The sequence below is a fragment of the Grammomys surdaster genome, unplaced genomic scaffold (genome assembly GCF_004785775.1).
Source record: "Grammomys surdaster isolate TR1022 unplaced genomic scaffold, NIH_TR_1.0 320, whole genome shotgun sequence".
In the NCBI taxonomy this organism is placed as follows: Eukaryota; Metazoa; Chordata; class Mammalia; order Rodentia; family Muridae; genus Grammomys; species Grammomys surdaster.
The window spans coordinates 72,317-92,882 of record NW_021604739.1 but is presented as its reverse complement, the minus strand read 5'-3'; the positions used below and the strand labels follow the sequence as shown (position 1 = coordinate 92,882).

At 41.0% G+C, this 20,566-nt stretch overlaps 1 protein-coding gene across 6 annotated transcripts in view; it reads right to left on the bottom strand.

Annotated features, from left to right (window-relative positions):
• The window catches only part of Cdk8 (cyclin dependent kinase 8), a 69,963-nt gene extending 51,916 nt beyond the window's left edge, over window positions 1-18,047 (bottom strand). For all 6 annotated transcript variants that reach the window (XM_028778009.1, XM_028778010.1, XM_028778011.1 and 3 more), the window contains exon 1: window positions 17,873-18,047. In XM_028778009.1, coding sequence (XP_028633842.1) covers window positions 17,873-18,000 — 128 coding nt within the window. In that variant the 5' untranslated portion in view covers window positions 18,001-18,047. The remainder of the gene's footprint in view (window positions 1-17,872) is intronic.
• Window positions 18,048-20,566: the final 2,519 nt, after the last annotated feature.

The following is a 20,566-nucleotide window of genomic DNA, read 5'->3' as shown; positions in this document are numbered from 1 at the left end:
AAAACTGCTGAGCATGTGAAGGTCCCAGCCTCATTTCTCACAGCCTAATCCATGCTTAAGATAATAAAGGTCACTCAGATAAGAATCCAATGTCAAGGTTTTCCCCAAGACTACCTAATACTTTCATATAACCATCCCTCCCCACCACCACTATCCCGTTACCGTGTGTGCTTTTAGTGTGTCCTAGCTACTATTTTCTTTATTCTTCTGTTAAACTTAAGTCTTTCATTGCTGGGAATCTACAGTTCAAACAGGAAGATGTAAAAAGTAAAAATAATAAACCTACTAATCTACAGGCTGGGGATGTCAGGATGCAAGAACAGAACTAGAGAGTCTGGGCAGAAAACTTCAGAGTCTAAGACTGGCCTATGTGACGTAGTGTGAGCTTGTCTAGTCAAAAGAGAGGGGAAGAAGCCCTTATTCAGTTTTGTGTTCCAGCTTGAAAGGTGCTCCTACCCACACATTTTGCAAAGCACCACCAATTATTCAAGAAAAGTGGAAAGTACAAAGAGAATTCCGAGACTACTATTAGCAAACACTGAAGAGGGCCTTGAAACCCTGCAGTCTCAAGAGCAAGACTTGCTGAGGCTTAGTCACACCCAACAGTCAGTCAATACAGACCAGCCACATTAGGAATGTTATCTTCAATTATAGATCCAATGCTAAAGCAAGAAAGCCTGGCCAAATATCAAGGAGCTGTTAGGCTAATGTCTGTTATCACCAGTATACTCTGTTCTATGTTCCACAGTAAAATACTGGAGCCTGGAGAACCTGATGAACAAAGTTTTGCTTTAGCACACAGTTCCAAAGGATCATGGTTTATTTAGTTCACACTTCTGAGCTTCAAGGGTTTACATATGGTCATGCCTTTTGGCTGGCAGTCTTTGAGACAATACAGAACATTATAGGAAAGAAGTAGAAGTTGTCTTTGTGTTTTAATCTCTTTCCCTTGTTTGATAAAGCTACCTGTATTCTGTGGTGGTGATTTAGTCTCAAGATCCCAGTTCTTAAACATACTCAGATGAGTTTCCACCTTTTTACAACCTCACAATAAAATTTGCCACCAGGACCTTGGGGATGATTAGAAAGCACACACAGGCTACAGAGCACATATTTTTCTTTTGGGAGCTAACCTAGTTGCTTCTGTAATGAACCCATTTCCCAGGGTGCCAAATCCAACTGTAAAGTGTTTTTATAAATGACAATCTCTGTTGGTCATGGAAAAAAATGATTCTTATCTTCATCAAGGCAGCATTTATGGCTTCTTTGTGGGAGCTAGCTTTGTAACTTAAGTCACAAAAACAGACTGAGGACTGGAGGATAATGGGTATATCTTCAGAGGTGATTTCTTACTCTTACTGATACTTACGACACTATCAGTAACTCCTACTACTCTACATTTCCCTGCCATGATGGTCTGGAACCTCAAACTAAACAAACCTTTCTTCCCTTAAGATGCTTTTGCCAATGTCTTTTATTAAAGCAACAGGAAAGTAACTAATACAATGTATTTATGCTACCTACACATACTTATGTTTTTATATTATGTATCATACCAATGTGGATTATAAGTACACATATAAATTTAAATTGTTAAAGTAGCTCAAATGACTTAGAGAACACAGTAGAACTAGGTTTTGAGGGGAAGCCCTTAAGTCCATCTTAGGATAAAGATTCAGATTTTGGATTTAACTTAAAACTGGGAAAGGAGAGAGAGACATACTATTAAGCAGGCTTAGCCAAGGAGTGGTCTCTTTTTATCATCTTCTCAGTTTGGTTCCACAAGATGGTCCAAATAAATCCCCATTGCCTGACCAAACTGGCTCCCCAGGAAATGAGCATTCCTGCAATGGGCAACCTCTGTCCTCATGGATAAATGCATGTGGCCATATAAACAAATAAAGGAATAAATGTAAAATAAAATACATTACAGGTTTGGGGTCATCAGCGTTCAAAGGAAAAACATCTACCTATAGATCTGGGAGAACCTCCTGCATTTATTCTGTATTTATAGATTGTTAAGACCAAATTGTTTCTCGATATAGTGATGGTTCCTGACATTTTATAATAAAACTTTGAGTTGGTAGGACCACATAAGTCATTCCAATACATAACATACAAAAGAAAATGTAATTTAAAAAATTTTTAATTCATTCTTCAAAGATTTAAAGAACTGTTGGGTAGTATTTCCTGCATCCTGCTGGCTATAAAATATTTATTTTAAAGATATCTGTTGAGATACTTGAGTGGAAGTTGCTTGGAGAGAAGTCAGGTAAATGTGGTAGAAGAGGCTTTTCCTCATAGCTCAATTCCTTTACCTTCTGAAGTACTGACTGTGCATGGTGCAGCCTCCTGGGTATTGTAATGAAGAATACTTGCCCTTCCTGTGGACAATGTGAGCTGTAGGTGATGTCATTCTCAGTGCATCTTGGTGATCTGCTAAGCATACTTGTCAGATGTACTGATAATGCTGGGAGCTCTCTGACCACTTCTGCAGCTATAAGAGGACTGGCTCTGTTGGCAACTCTCAGTTGGTCTTCATCTTCAGGGACTCCTCTCCTCTATGAAACATCTTTACCCAGTACCACACTGTGCCTTCCTTAGCGTTCCTGGGTCAGATGAGTTGCTGATGTTGCCAGCTGTCTCTGCTGCTTTACGACCCATTTTAAACTCAAATAAGAAAATAGTTGAATTTGCTTTGTGTCTAACATAAGATCCAAAGGATGAAAGAAATATAAACACTGAATAAGAAGTCATTAGCAAAACAACAAAGTAAGAAAGGTATATTCAACTGATGCATAAAATAAACACATTTATTTAGAATGTATTCTAGAATCAAACAACAAATTTAACAATACAAAACCTGCAATTAGTTTTTTTTTTTTTTTTTAAAGATTTATTTATTATATGTAAGTACACTGTAGCTGTCTTCAGACACCCATATGAAGGCATCAGATCTCATTGTAGATGGTTGTGAGCCACCATGTGGTTGCTGGGATTTGAACTCATGTCCTCTAGAAGAGCAGTCAGTGCTCTTAACCGCTGAGCCATCTCTCCAGCCCTGCAATTAGTTTTTAACCACAAAGATAAGCATACTATCATGGACTGAGGGTTGGAACTCAGGCATCTGTACACCCCAAGGCCACAGAGGCAGCATGCACAAAAGCAGAGAAGAAAATCAAGTATCCATCAATGAATAAAAGAGGGAACAAAATACAGCACACAGTATCCTAAGAAGGGCCTCAAAGGCAAGAAGAAGCCAACTAAGACACCACACCATGTACTGTTTAGCTGAAGTTGTCCAGAATAAGCAATTCCAAGAACAGACAGTAGACTGAGGTTCACCTAGCACCAGGATTAGAGGAAATAGGATTAATTGAGTCCAGAGTTTCCTTTATTGGAACAGAGGGGAGGGGAAGGGGCAAGACACTCTAAAACTAGATCACAATGATAGGTGTAGTTTTATAGCTATATGAAAAGGCTATACTTTTAGGGGTACTATTGAATGAATTCTCAATAAAGCCCTAGAGAAGCTTCACAAATATATCTATGTATAGCTTCTTTGCAGCATTTCTGCAGGTGATACTTTCTCTATGAAAGTAACTAGGATTTGGCTACTTAATACAACATGACAAAATCAAAACTGTGTTTTAAACACTTAAAAGTAAACTAGTTGTCAGTGTCACCTATAATTGTAGTACATCTTTCATTTAAAACAACTCCACACAGTTGTGGTACACTCTCCTGTGAGACAGGCAAGCACAATGAACTCAGTGAGTAGTCACAAGTGTAACCCAAGCCGATAACACTTGTGTTTGCTTAGGATGTGGCAGTACTGAAACAGCAAGCTCTTAAGAGCATCAAGCTTACCATTTATAATTGAAAGTCCCACCCAAAGGGCAAACAGCAAGCTCTTAAGAACATCAAGCTGACTGTTTAAAAGTCCCACCCAAATGGCAGAATTAAGAAATAAGAGGTAAGGCTTAGGTGTCCATCAATAGATAAATGGTTAAAGAAAATCCACAACAGAATTAACTCAATTGTAGAAAAATTAATTTATGACATCTTTACTAAAGTAGATGAACTGGAGATGGTTATGCTAAGTGAATAAACCAGGTTCAGAAAGACAAATGTTCAATATCCATTTTCTCCTGTGTGGAAAGTAAACAAGGAGTAGGGATAGATAAAGTAAAAGAGGGTATGTGAGAGGGAAGCGATCTTAAGGAAGAAGGCAGGGGACAAGAGAGTAATAGAATATATGCCATGAAAGTAGAAGGGGGGCCTCTTTGCAGAGAAGCATAAAGGACTAGCAAGTAAAGGAGGCATGAGAGAAGGAACTATAAGACCTAAATAAGAGCAAATTATAATTATATATGTATCAAAATGCCATAGCAAAACCTAAGTTTGTTTGTTACCTAGAAGTATAATTATAAAAACCATCAGAAGTTCCTTAGAAATAGTGACCTTTCTGTCTATCAATCAGCAAGGATTACTTCTGCATCAAAAGGGACTTGGGTTCCCATTCAATGAAGGCAAGAAAGGCCAGCACTACGTGCAACTAGGAAGGACCAACCCCCCTCCTTTGATGGATGTAATCTCTACAGCTTGCCAAAAATATCACCCACACCAACAACCTTCTGAGGTGCTTTGGACACCTGTGGAGTTTCCCATCTACATCAAAATGAACTATGTGCAGAGAGAGGTGAGGAGATACATTCAGTACTGTTTTAGTAGCTAGAGAATGAAACCCCAAATGTACCTTTTAAAAAAGATTTATTTATATGAGTACACTGTAGCTGTCTTCAGATACACACCAGAAGGCGGCATCAGATCCCATTACAAATGGTTGTGATCTACCATGTGGTTGCTGGGAACTGAATTCAGGACCTCTAGAAGAGCAGACAGTGCTATTAACCACTGAGCCATCTCTCCAGTTCCCAATCCTACTTTAATGAGCCCAGTTCATTATTTTATCTGTGAAACAGAATGATATGGTAAAATATGTGTTCCTCATGCTCACATAGACATTTAAGCCTAACCAATGGGCCAAGACATGCAATACAACTTTTCACAAATGCATGTATTATCTGTTTAAAAAGAAGGCAATACTAAACTTTCATGTCTATCACTGTATACATAAGTTTCTATCTGTCAGCACACAAAGAGCCACAGGCAATGGTCAGAGTGAGATTAGAGTGAAAATCCAAGACAGAAGGAGGGTGGCTAGATTTCCCTGGGTATCCTTCTGTGCAGTTTGAATATTTTATTAAAAGAATCCATCAATTTTTAAAATCCAATTACATTCAATAATAAAAATACAATGTTCAAAGTATATGGCCTTTGATCTGCAATCTTACCTCGGCAATTTGAAACTACTCTGGAGAACTGGATGGGTTATTTGTTGACATCAACTGACAACTGAAAAACCTAAATTCTGAAGACGACTTAAATGTCTACTGTCAGAGAAATAGTTAACTAAGTACATATTTATATGTATACATAGCACTATTCTACAATAATAAAACTGAATGAGAATTACAGACTTATGGAAATGAATGTTTTTTTAAAATTTTACTCTTTATATTTTATATTATGTGTGAATTTGTGCCATGTGTTCTGAGTGCACATGCATGCCCTAGCATGTGAACGGAGGTCAGAGGGCAATTAGCAGTCTCACCAGCCCAAGGTAGTAAGCAATTTTTATGAAAATATATAAGGCTTTATGTGCTGTTCCTGCCTTTAGAGCCAGTTCCCTAGCATAGTACCCAACACCCCATGCCTCTCCATGACAAATGACACCTGGCTGCTGATCTGGGGGAACAATTTCTACTTCTAGTATACTTCCCGAAGGCAGGAAATGTACACAGCACACTTATCCTCCCCACCTATCCTTAGGAGATACAAACATTTTCATGTGCATATTGTTCTTGCTCCACATCTGTCTACAAGTACACATAATGCTCCAGGGGCCACCTGAAACAAGTAACACCCCTGACTGAACAGTATACAAACCTTGGCCATCCCACTGGGGGAATGGGTGGGACAGTTCCCAACCTAGCAGATCTTTCTCCTCAGCAACAAAATGGAGAACTTTAAAGTCTTCAAGAAATCCACAAGCTCTGCATTGGGCTTTCTGTCAATTTTTCCCTAGGAACGCCAGTTACTCAAAATCTTTCCACATCTGCTTTTAAGAAACCCAAGCAAGACTCTCTTTTTTTGTTCCCAGTTTATTTTCATTTTTATTTATGTATTTACATTCCAAATGCTGCCCACCCCAATTCCTCTTTCAGAATTTCCTCCCATGTTTTCCCTCCTTCCTTTCACCTCTGAGAGGGTGCTCCACCCAGGTATCCTCCCACCCTGATGCATCAAGTCTCTGCAGGATTAAGCACATCCTCTCCCACTGAGGCCTGATAAGAGAGCCCTCTGCTACATATGTGCTGGACCAGCCAGAGTAGGCTCTTTGCTTGGTAGCTCAGACTCTTGGAGCTCCCAGGGTTCCAGGTTAGTTGACACTTTTGGTCTTCCTGTGGGGTTGCCATCACCTTCGCATTCAATCCTTCCCCTAACTCTTCCACAGGCATCCCCGACCTCTGTCCAATGTTTGGCTATTGGGTATCTTCATCTGTCTCAGTCAGCTGCTGGGTAGACTCTCTCAGAGGACAGCCATGCTAGGCTCCTACCAAGCAAGACCTTTTATCTCCTTTTCCTCCTCTCTGTCTGGGAGCTTTAACATTTTACTAACCCAATTCACATGCCAGGATAAGTCACTCAGATCTTCCAGAGCCTCTCCTACTTTGTAAAGATCATGATCCACCATGGGTCTCACCAAAACACTTATGTGTACCAAGGATCCTGCTCAATTAGTGTCCTTCTTAACTCTGGGGTGAACAGTCTTTTTATTGGGTCCAGGAACTGGGCATTACATACCGCCTCATTCACACTCAGTTCCTTACTAGCACTTTTACCCCATTTTCATTCTCTTCATGCTTTAAATATTCCTATTGAGGCAGGAAAGAAACAGAGAAACTACAAGAATATGAGAGGAAAGGACCCTATCTGTCATCCCAGAGTCTGATAAAAGTTCTCATTAGCAGGGAAATAAGTATTCCAGTACAATTTGAAATTCCTTTCATATATAGCTATTTTATATTAAAACAGCAGTGAGCCACATTAAGTGTATGTGACCTTGGGTAGAGTCTTATCTCTTTCCCCCAGACTTTGCTGTTAACAGTAAAGATATGTCTCTTTCCAGTACCCCTGGGGGCTAAACTTTTACCTTGTTGACTGCAATTATCTCAGGTGCCCCTCAGGAACGACTCACTAATAAGACAGTGCCTTTAAGCATCACCATAATCCTATATATGATCATTATAGAAACAATGAGCTGCAACTCTCCCTTGAAGAGCCCTATCTATACTTGGGTATGTCTGACTTTCCTCTGAACACCTTTTTCTCCTAATTCTCTTTCTCAAACCTATACTAAAGTAGCTTTAAAACAATCTCCAACTTTGCTTCATGTTGGCTAATCCTGAAATTATTTTCAGCATCACAGCTATGAATCCTAGTTTGGTCTAAGTTGAGGGCCCTAAAGCTCTAAGCAAATGATTTGGTCTGCTGAGAGTGATAGTGGGGAGCTGTACCTCTTAAACCTGCACTCCAAAAGGCTGACACTATGTACTCCAAATTTTTCGATCCCAAGAGGAGCTCATTAGCATATCTACTGTATAAATTCCTCCTTGTCCACTCCCAGTCATAAGACATGGCAAGACCACTCCATCCAATGTACCAACAGATCAAACTGTGTCCTGTGGATTCCTCCCTTGCATGAGCACATTCTTTCTGGCACAGCGAGCCTTATTGCATGCCTTGTCACCATCACACATAGTGAAGTAATGCAACTGCTGCTATGGCTTCCTTAGAATCCTATCCCACATATGCTAGGCGCTTCCACAGATTTCAAGTTCTCAGCCATCTGAGACATCCCCATGCTCATCAATATAGGCTTGAGAGGCACCCAGATTTCCCAAATTCTCCATTTTCATCTGCATGTCTTAATCACTCACAATAGAGGTTATTAATACAGCAAGAAAGGACACAATTCAATATCACATGGAGAAGGGACACCACTCTATACCACATGGAGAAGGGATATCACTCTATGCCACATGGAAATGGGACACACAATTCTATACCCACTCGGATGATCAATCCTGAAACAGCTTAGCATTGGTGGCATGTTTCTGCCCTCCAATTTCATCTTGGTTTCTATCTAGCCCCTGGAAGCCCAACTGTTGCATGACTTCTACTGAAAAGTCTAATTCTGTTTACTCCAGACAGGGAGGACAACAACATATCCAACAAATTATCCTACCCAGGTATAGTTTGGTAAACTAATGGGTTTAATTGCAATTACTTACAGGCACATAAAGCAATTTACCTGTAGCTGTACTATTCAAGAGCCCACCCCCAGGGAGGGGAGAGGCTCCAGGGCCTTCAGAGTCCTCCTCCTCTTCCAGGAGGGAATGTTAATAGGCCCCATCCAGTGATGATCTCAGAGTCTTGTGTCATCAGAGCTGCTCTGATTTCAAGCAAGTCATGTCCAGAGAACACCACCATGAAGTATCAGAATATCCAGAACAAAACCCAAGATGCAGAGTATTATTTAAACTTCAGTGTCACTTTAGGTGAACTTTTTAATTTGTTTAAAATATGTTAAGTCAACCTAGACAACTTGTTCTCTCCTTTGCCCTCAAGTTAGAAAAGGGTTCTGATCTGAGTATCTGTCACTCCTATAAATATACACTTTCTCTGAATATTATGATTCTACAATGTCTTCTACTTCTTTGGTCTTCTAATTACAATAATATGCCTCAACATTCCTGCTGCACAATCAGGGGTCTTTGGATAGTTTCCTCTTTAGATTCAGTTTCCTGGCTTCAAGGATAAACATTTTCTTCTCAACAACTCATCCTGGGTGCTGTTCTGGCTCTACTCTCTAAGCAATCCATTGTCACTGAAGGCTACTACCTCAAGTATTTGGTTAATTCCAAAGACTATTTCTGGATCCTTCTTTGGGGCACTAAATGTATCTGTTTAACAGACATTTCTTCTTGGATGTTTGATAGGTACCTACAATTCAACATATTAAAACTGCATTTCACCTTTACCAACAAGTTTGCTCTCTTTTACTGTTTTGGCTATCCATATCATGTGGTAACTACAGCCTTATCCTTGACTTCCCTAATCTTTCCACCACATCTAATAAATCAACTAGTGCTACTGATTCTTCCCCTCACTCCCTGACCCAAGCTACCATCATGCCACATCTAGATTATTAGTTTCCTAAGCACAGTTCCCTATAGTCATTTACCAAACCATCTCTGTAAACAGGCTATCACTCTCTGCTTAAAAGCCCACAAATGGTCCCCACTACCCTAGAAGAAAGTACAAAGTCCAAAACACAAATTTCAAAAACACACTTATGTCTCCAACAACAACAACAAAAATCATTTATTTTTATTTATGTGCAATGGTCTTTGGCCTCCAAGTATGTCTGCGTGGGGGAGTCAGATCCCTTGGGAACTTGATTTATAGACAGTTGTGAGTTGCTATGTGGGTGCTGGGAATTTTACCAGGGTCCTCTGAAAGAGCAGCCATCTTTCCAGCCCCTCCCAAGTTTTTCTTTTAAATGCCCGTCTTCCCACCACCAACTCCTCTGTAGGATCAGCATTGGGATTGTACCCATTGTTTCACCTTACCAAGCCTCTCCTTCACACTTCTGCACATGCTACTCAGCATCTCCAAAGGTGGGAGCATTAGCCTTTTTCCATATAACTTAACTCATACGATTCCAAAACTACCTCAAAAAAAAAAAAACTCATGAAACAACTTGACTAGTACTTCCTTCAATCAGACTACAACTCCTCCCAAGTGAAGAAATTCTGAGTGAGACATTGTAGCACACACCTATAGATATAATTCCAGCACTTGAGACAGTGGCTGGCTGACTGGGAGACGCTGGAAGACTGAGATGACAGCCTGGGCTATGTGGCAAGACCTTGTCAAAAATCAAAAAGGAGACCAAGTAGTGGTGGCTTTAATCCCAGCACTAAGGAAACAGAGGCAGACCAGACTGGTCTACAGAATAAGTTCTAGGACAGCCAGGGCTACACAGAGAAACCTTGTCTCAAAAAAAAAAAAAAGAGGAAGAGAAGGAAGAAGGGAAGGATAAGAGAAGGAATGAGGGAAAGAAGAAATAATCCTGGGCCACAACTACTGATGCCACCTATCCAGCAACACTCCAACTTTCCAATCCCTATTCCCAAATAGTCACTGCCCATCCAAAACTGATGCCGCCTGTCTCCTCCCCAGTAACCACTGACCATCCACTATTATTAGCATAGCTTCTAATCACCTGAAATGTCACCCTTGAACCCGTAAGAGTAGATTGGGTACCTCCATGGCAATTTGTAAGATCAACCTTTTGCAACTTACCCCCACTGGAACTGCCTGCACTCCTCAGAAGTCTGTAAATTTCCTCAAGAATTAAATCACCTGTGTATGACCCAAGAATAGAACCTAGAGAATAATCACTACCAAATACATTATAGGAACCAAATGTACAAAAAGAACTTCAGCTAAAGAGAAACCAAAATGAACCGCCAAATAATTAACTTGTGTAATTTTACACTTAAAAATTGCTCTCAGTGAAAAGAGTGTATCAGGCTCTATGCTTGACATCTTCCTTGGAATCAGGTAGAAATTCAATTTGGAAACTGAGTCATCTGTTAAAGCACTAGGTGAAGCTACCACGGTGAAAACAAGCATTAGCAAATATATCTATCCTGTGACTTCAAACCTCCATGATTCACTGGCTTTCCTTAAAAAAGAAGCCTTCAAATCATAAAAATGCTTCACTATCCACTCCCTATTTTCTTCAACTACTTAGTAACTAGAAAGTACAACACTGACAAGTTTTCTTCCTGTTAAAACTCCTTTAGTACATGTATACAACCCGGGTATAGATGCAACACCTGGTAGAGGCCCAGAGTTCCTCTTTATACTAGCTGTTAATTCAAGGTCTACAATGATGTTACAGACTTTAGGGAAATGTATGAGTAGTAGTCAACTTAAATAATCAATCACATGGGAGGATAATAAACCACAAATTCAATGGCAACGTGGGTTCAGAGACCAATTATATCTCTTAAATTCAGAAGTATGAGTTCAATCCTCATTTAAGTAGACTAATTTGTAAAGTATTATTTCAAAAAACACTAAAGTTCTCAGTGGCTGTGTTTCAAAGAACTTGAACAACCCACTTGGATTCTAAAGTTTGCCTTTGCTTTTGTTTTTTCCAGCTCTGTTCAGAGTATTGATATAGCCAGCCCAGCCACCTTAACTTCTCCTGCTATTTTTAGAAGGCACTCCATTTCTATTCTCTTATAATATGCCTTAAGTTCTTAATTGCTGCAATAGTCAATGACTGGCAAATATGAATTTCAGGTGTATACACACATACACACACCTGTCACCATTTGGCAACTGCCAACAGCGTAAATCAACTGCTGCCCTAGAAGAAATTTACACCCTTTCACCCATAAATACTCATTGAAAACCCCAAAAGATATACAAACATTAACTACAGGTATACTCAAGTAGTTAAAGAATAAGCCAATGCAGGACAAACTATTTTGTGGGTAATAAGTGAGGAGATTTTGAGATTCTAAACAACAACACAGGACTTGTAAGACTACATGTTAAGAGTCATTTCAGCGGGGGTTGGGGTGAGGCTTACTGGCCTGAGAGATCGAAGTGCTTTGCATTGACAAAAGCACTTGTAAGGGCATACTACTTCAGAGTCACTGTGACAAACCACGATGTGACCACTGCCCTAGCCAAAGCCAACCTAATACAGCCTTGCACACAAAACCAGATACTGGTCCTAAACAAGTTTATAGACAATTCAACTGGGTATACAGCTGCTTTGGATGACTCAGAAGTTCCACTCCCTGGTCTATGCCTAGAGAACTAGAAACACATCCAAAGTAACTCATACATGAACATTTATAATAAATGTTATAATTCATAACAACTCCAAAGTAGAAACAACCCAAATGTCCAACTGGTGAGTGTAGTGTATTTACATAATGCAATATAACTTAACCCTCAGAAAGGCAAACAGGAGCTGCAAGAGAGGAGAGATATGGAATGGGCACTTAGCTTCTTTACAGTTGAATTGTTCAGGAACATTAACAGTGTTAATGGCTACACAGCCTGTAAATACAGTGAGAAGGTTGGATTTTATAGATTAGGAAACACCTCAATTCTTACAGAGTTTCCAGCAATTTTCCTGCTTCAGTGGATCTCAAGATTATATCAAGACAGATTAGGACAGCAGGGGCTTGTTTAGAGACCTTAAATTTTTAAATCTTTTATGTATGTGTATGTGTGTGCACATGCATACGCACATGCATGTGCCTGCATGCTACATGTGGAGATGAAGGACAACTTCAAGAAGTCAGTTATTTCTTTTCACTATGGGTTCTGAAGCTGGAACTTAGGTCAAGTTTGCATGGCAGGTACTCTTAACCTGCTCGACCATCTCACTGGCCCTGTTTGGGTCTTCTGATAACTGTTTTAATGACTACTGAAAATCACTGACACCAAGAAATCAAGTATTAAGGTCAAAATAGCAAGTTGAGTGGGGCTGGACAGATAAAAGGTTCAGCAGCTAAGAGGCAGTTCTGCTCCTACAGAGGACTCAGGTTCATTCCCAGCACCATACAGTGGCTTACAACCATCTATAACTCCAGATGCCCTCTTCTGAACTTCACAAGCACCAGTACTCATGTTTACACACCCACACACAATCACATGATTAAAAAACAATGACAATAAGTTACAAACCAAGCTTCAGCTCTCTGTACAGGCAAAGCCAGAGCAGAACAACCTGTTATACAGATCCACAGGCAAATCTGAGCTCTGCGAGGCAGCTCCACACAAAGGAGAAATTCCTGAATCAGATGCCTGCATCGGAGAGGCTGCCTGAACTACATGGTCAACAGCTCTCTGATGGGAAGCTGCTACAAACACACAAAAAAAGCTACTTGGATGTAGCATGTGGATAACTCTATTCCCACTGACAAAAGTAACAGAGACCTTATCCCAGCTGGTGGAAGAAGAGAACATTGGTGGGGCTGAAACTACTACACACACAGCAAGAGCACAAAGGAAACTAGAAAAGAAAGTAAGTCAGAAAAGCACAGCAAAGAAAAGCCCACCCCCACAGGACTTTGCAGGAAACAATAAAAAGCATCCATTTCCTATTCCTCTCTAGATGACCATCTGATGAGCTCTTCACATCTTCCAACAGTCAACCAAATACTGCCATCTTCAAGTGTTTTCCCATAAAATCCCAAAGTAATTCAGAGCTTCCTTCCCTACATTACAATTAACATTATAGTGCTTATTAAATTGCTATAATTTTGACCAGCTTCTTTAGTAGATATTTCCTCAAATAAGGCAATGTTTCACTCATGCTTGCCTTCGCAATTCTTCTAACAGTAGCACACAGATAGACCCACTACATATCTGCTGAATAGATCAGTCAATGAGTTTTTCAAAGCTTGGAAGACTCAAAGTAAAGCTCACACGAGCAAGTTCCAAATGAAACCAGCTTGTCAACCCTACAACTAAGCAAACAAGCAAACAAAAAGAAAATAAAAGAAAAACACAGATTCTAAGCTCAAATCTGAAAATGACCAAAAATGGGAGCTAAAAATGTACTACTCAATGCCACATAGGTAAGACATGCACAGTAAACATTATGCTCTTCCCCTACCACCACATTTTTTAAAGGTTATAAGGAATACTCATTAATGCACATCCAAACTATCCTAAGAATCAAAACTGTAATAAAAACTGAACCAATAGTCCCTTGTGCTGGCTCCCCAACATCAGACAACTGTGGGGCAGGTACTAGCCCCAAACCAAGGTGACTTTGATAGGTAGCTGTTGTGTCTTTGGGAGTTGACCAGTGAGAACCAATGTCAAAGCATGAGTAGGCTGAAGAGATGGCTCAGTGTTTAAGGGCAATGTTGCTCTTGCAGAGGACCTGGGTCGGGTTCCCACATTATGGCTCATAACCATTCATAACTTCAAGCAAATAATCACATACGTGGAACACATTCATACACATAAAATAATAAAATAGCATAAGAGGCTGAAGTAGGAGGATTGCTTAAGTTTGAGACCAGCCTGGGCTACAGAGTGAGGTCCCGGTCAGCTCACAGGTGACATGAATCAGCAGATCCAATGGTATGAGCGGTCAGTGGCAGATGGGATGCTGTCTTGGAGCATTCACATTAATTTTATGAAGCGCAGTGGTTAAGGGCATGTATCCACCAAAGCCAGGCACAGTAGTGCATGCCTTTAATTTCAGCACTCAGGAGACCTCTGTGAGTTCCAGGCTAGCCTGATCTACAGAGCAAGCCAGGGCTGTCCTGGATCAACAAAACAAAACAAAACAAGGCATGGGCTCCAGAGTACACATATGGCAAGGTTATCCTCAGGTCCTAACTGCTACGCTTAGCCATGTACTCACAGGACAATCTGCTTAACTTTCAATGGCTTAGTTTTCTCATATGTGAACGGAACATAATAGGGTTGTTCTTATGAAATTAAATAGACAGAGAGCTTCAGCCAGGACCTAGGGCTTAATTATCTAACATTTTAGCTGCTATCATTACCTTTATCAGTAAATTTCTAAATCTTCCACAAAGATTTCTTTTTCTGTTTCTCTCTCTCTCCTTCCCTCTCTCCTCTATATTCTTTGGCTAACTGGACTTGACCATAACAGAGTAGGAATACTTTTGTGGGATCAGGCATGGTGTCCAAGTCCCAGCACAAGAAGTAGAGGCAAGCAGATGAGTTCAAGGCTATGGTCTACAGTCAAAGCTACATAGTGAGACTGTCTCAAAAAAACAAACAAACAAAAAACAAAAAAAAGAAAAAGAAAAAAAACCCTAAAAAATAAGAAAAAAATAGTTTTGTGGGGTTTTTCCAGAAAACTCTTAGTCTGAGTTGATTTTTCTAACACACACACCTCTACCTATCTACCTCAGAGTGCTGCTATGTAGTCCAGGATAGCCTAAACTGTCCATTTTCCCAACTTAACTAGCATTACAAGCATGCAGCACCACTTCTAGACAAATTAATTTTATAATTGTACAAATATCCAGTGACTATATTGAGAATATAAAATCTTAAAACCAAGTTTTGTCTTAAAATGTTTCCATTCTTGCAAACTTATATTTGGTTGCCTCTATTCTTTAAAAGGAAATATAACTGACTTAAGAAATGACCCACATACTCATCCTTTCCTTGCCAAGCTCTCCCCAACACCCTCTGCCTCCCATGGAGTACTCTTTTGGTGTTCAGAAATAAAGGACACTATCTATTTATGGCACATTTAAGAATGAATTAGAGGCAGCGGTGGTGGTGCACATCTTTAATCCTACTGGTTGGGAGGCAGAAGCAGGTGGACTCTTAGTTTGAGGCCTGCCTGGTCTACAGACTTCCAGGGCTACATAGTGAGATCCTGTCTTGAAAAACCACACACACACACACACACACACACACACACACACACACAGAGAGAGAGAATTAATTTCAAGATATACAGTGTGCACTTACACGTTATTAAAACCTAAAATTAGCATGATTATAAATGGCCCTTTATCTTTGTACATAGTCATGCTTAAAACAAAGTATTTCCCCACCCCCTTTACTCTTTATGATGCTAACTTTTTTATCTGGTATGTCATATGCAAGAAGAGTGGTGTTACTAACTCATTATTATCAAGCAATTTCCTAAACTTGAATGGTTCAATAAGCTAGCTTGGCCTTATAAACAAACCAAACTGAAAAATATTCCCTGTGGAAAACAAAACTGTTCCAATTCTAAAACTCTCTTGACATTTGATTTACAAAAAAAAAATTTAGTTCATCACAATAAACAGAATCATTAAAGATTGCTGGAAAACAAGCCCAAAGGATTACAGCTTAAAAAACAATTCCCCCAAATGCAAATACTCACTTGCAATTGCCATAAATGACTAAGAAATACACACTAACAGCAGCTATTTTTAGCAATATAATTTCTTCTGAAATTATTCTTAGCATCAATGAAAACCTGATCATCAAGATGTAAAAGGTGTTTAAAGTATCTCCCTCTATATACAATATATACTTAAAAAAATAGACTACACTCAAACACATTTGGATAGTTTTTATTAGCTTAAACTGGGAATTATGAAACTAGAATTGGCTACTTTTACAAGAATAAAATACAAAAACAGTCTCATTTTTAAAAACAAAAATGACAGACTGGTCAAATGTACTATAATATCAAATGTCTTGGGAATGAAGATTTTATGACCATGTCCCAAACTATGTAATACTGAGAAATGGGAGACGCTTTAACCCTTCTGAAATTATTATGCAGCAAATTAATTTGGATGATTTCTTTAAGTATAACTCATTAATAAAATGTTGATAACACAAATCTAGTTAAGACAAGAATTAACAAGGGCTCTGGATGTCACCGCTTTATACATTCTGCTAAAAGGTGCTTTTAAATCCACAGGGCACCCAGGACATCCAGTTTCCCATCCCCTACTTTCTGCACATAGCTACATGGTTTCGCTGTTGCACAAAAGCACTGAAATACATTATAAGGTGGGAAGGTATTCCAGTAAAGCAAAGTGTTTAATAAACGGACACTTCCTTTTTCATTATCCAAACTATGAAAGTATTTATAAATAAGCTCCCTTGAAAAGAACGTACTCTTTAGCGATTTCATTTATAGTGCTAATGCAATTCTGAATATGCACTCCTGTGAAGATGAAAAAAGTCACTTTCCAAGCAGTGAAATAGCAACTAGCCAAGTAACAGATGCTCAAAGAAAGCTGTTTCTAATAAATCCAAAAAATTACATAATAAGCCACACTAATCTTCCCAATAATTTCTTAGTGTCAAAGGCAGAGATAATATCTGTTTGTACAAGAATGAAATGGGAAATTATTAAGTATTTTCTCCCAAACTAAGAAGTACTTTCTCTTCTGGCAATATTACAATGCCAGACATTTCTACTGACTAAAGGGAAATGAGTCCATTCACTTTATCCAATTTATGAAGCAAAATTGAAAGTATCACCAGCCATAGGTTTAATTTTTGTTTCTGTAAGAGAATGTTTAAAGCAAAAGGATTAAAAGTTCCCTGGCAGCTAATACATTCTGCTTTAAGAGCTTGTACAACATAGCCCCTATCTGTCACTTGCTTTTTTTCCCCACACCATCCACTCTGCACCAAATCTCCATTGTTCTATATAAAAACTCGCAGCTAATGATACCTGAATAGGAACACCCACATTTACTCACTGCCTTCTTTCTCCCATCAAATCCAAATTTGGTCATCAACTGATCACAACTGATAAGGGGAAAAGATCAGAGCTTCTCTTCCAGACTGATGGATATCACTCCAGAGCCAGATGAGTTAGTCCCCAAAATGTTACCAGATAAATCGATCAAACAAAAATACACACACACACACCATCTTAAAAAAGAAAACTACTGTACTGAAATCCACCAAACAAAAAAAAAAAAAAGTACACTGCTCATGAGATAGAAGGTCCTTCTCCCTCTTGCACGAAGGGTTTCTTGTGAATCTGGATTCCTGGGACACCACTTCCTCCCCAAAGCGGGCTGACCAGGACAGAGGCAGTCTTGGAGGAAGTGGGGACCCCGTCACCCAGGCCGGGCACCTGCCTCCCAGCCTCGAGGACACCCGCAGCGACACCCACACTCACCCATCTTTCCTCTTCGCCTTGTAGACGTGCCCGTAAGTGCCTCGACCAACTTTGCAGCCCTCGTATTCAAACAGGTCCTCGACCCGCTCCCGCTCGCTGCTCAGCTTCACTTTAAAGTCATAGTCCATTGTCACTGCCTCCAAGGCCGGGGTGCTGGGGCGGGGGGCCGAGGGCCGCGGTGGGGACCGGGCCGCGCGGCAGCCGCAGCCCCCGAACTACACCAGCCGGCCGCAGCACCAGCCCGCCTCACGCGGGGACGGCAAGAGGCCCCGCGCGGGCGCCGCGGACATCCAGGGAGCGCCGGGCGGTCCCCACGGGCGCGCGACAGCCGAGGGACGCGCTGGGGGCGGGGAGCAGCGTCCGCCCTTGTCCCCGCGCTCCCGGGGCGCCGGCTCGCGCGCGGTTGGCCGCGCGTGCTGTTGCGGGTGCGGCGCGGCCACGGCTGACTCTGCTCCTCGCCCACGCGCGTCCGCGCCTCACCTTCTCCCACACGCGTTCACGAACACTCAGGATGCCATCCGCTCCGACAGACCAGCAACGCCACACAACAGCCGGTAGCTCCACCGAGAGAGGAGAAGGAGGAGGAGGGAGCGAGGACAAGCGCGGAACAGGGCAGCCGCTGTCGTAAAAACGTCGCGAAGCCTCGCGCTGCCTCCGCCCTATCTGTGAGAGGCTCAGTAGGTGGCAGCCGCCTCTTCTGACGCCGGCACGCGAAAGGGCCTAGCTCAGCCACCGTGCGTTGCTGCTGACAGACATACCACGTGGACCAACCCAGTCGGCAGTGCGGCCAGAAACTCCAAGGCTCTTGTGCACGGGTAACTGCAGGAGCTGTCTTTACCACACGCTGCGAATTCAGAACGTTGCATGATGGGATTGGTAGTCCATCACGCAACGAGTTTCTGCTGCATGGAGATTATTTTTCGCAAAGGTGTATCTTTGCAATCCAACTTAGCCCATATAAGCTTAGCAAAAGACGCCCGTAAGAGAAAGGATTATTTTGTATTGAAATCACTTATGAACTCCAGGATTTAAAGGGCAATTACTGCTCCCCCCACCTCCAAGGCTTTCCTTTTACAGCCTCTACCTGTCTCTAAATACAATAAACTACGTAATTGTATTTAAGATTTCTCTTCTTTCGGGGGCTGGAGAGATGGCTCAGCGGTTAAGAGCACTGACTGCTCTTCCAGAGGTCCTGAGTTCAAATCCCAGCAACCACATGGTGGCTCACAACCATCCGTAATGAGATTGGATGCCCTCTTCTGGTGTGTCTGAAGACAGCTACAGTGTACTCATCAATACAATAAATAAATAAATAAATAAATATTTAAAGATTTCTCTTCTTTCATCTGACTGCATCTTTCATGAAGTTCTCGGGGTTCCACGTTACTAGACAAGCATACTTCCAGCCAGGTAAAGCTATTTTCATTTCAGTTAAGATTGAACTCTTAATACAAAAATAGTTACACTCGAAGAATATAAGAGTTTCTTCTCAGCCAGGCAGTGGTGGCGCACGCCTTTAATCCTAGCACTTGGGAGGCAGAGGCAGGCGGATTTCTGAGTTCGAGGCCAGCCTGGTCTACAGAGTGAGTTCCAGGACAGCCAGGGCTATACGGAGAAACCCTGTCTCGAAAAAAACAAAAAAAAAAAAGTTTCTTCTTGAGCCAAATATAAGTGATCATGGCTTAGAGACATAGATTAAAGTTACCACAAATCTTGGTAACAGTTTAATGACATCTTTATACAACGAGAAAAAAAAACGTAGTGAAGGGAGCTAGTGATGATTAGATTGATAAAATGCTTGCCATATGTTATAATTTGATTGCTGTTGCTGTGATAAAACACCATGTCCACATACAGCTTGGGGAGGGAAAGATTTATATCAACTTACAGGTAACAGTCTGCCATCAAGAAGCCAAGGCATCTGTTTTGAAAAAAAAAAAGTTTTTAAGCCATACATGTTTATGTATGCCTGTAATACTAATAATGCAAAGGGGGCAGAAAAGGCCAGATCTCTGTAGCAGGCTGATCAGCTAGCCTTACTGGAGATAGTATGCTCTCTAGGTTTCATGACAGACATCAACCTCTAGGATCCAGACACAGGCATATGCTTATACTTGCACACATATGTGAATACACAAGAACACTTTGTTAGGATTCGAGCGCAGTTTGGACAGACAACACCAAAGCCGATCCGATCCGGTTCCAAGGGAAGGGGTTTATTTGGGGAAGGGAGTGGGAGAGAGGAACGGGAAGATGGCGAGTGAAGAGAAGACGGAGAGAGAGAGAGGTTGGGGGTGGTCCCAACTATTTAAGTGGGTGATGACGTGTGTAATTTCCCAGGTGTAGGTGAGTCAGGTAGGTGAATTCTGGGAGTGGTTGTCCCAGCAACGTAGGAGTCGCAGGCCCCTGAATATGACGTCACTGGGTTCAGACTTATACTAACACACTTATACACACATACACACTGGCAGATAAATTGACAGAAACATCAAGTAGGCTGTTGCTAGAAAACCAAGGATGTGTCTGCTATAAGCTTTACGGCAATTCTCTAATGGCAACTCTTAGTTTTGGGGTTAGTTAATGGGAGATAATGGTCTGCTTATGTGTCTCTGAAAGATTTAACTAACATGAAGCTGTTAGGTCATTGTCTTAGTTTGGGTTTCCATTGCTAAAACAAAACACCATGACAGAAAA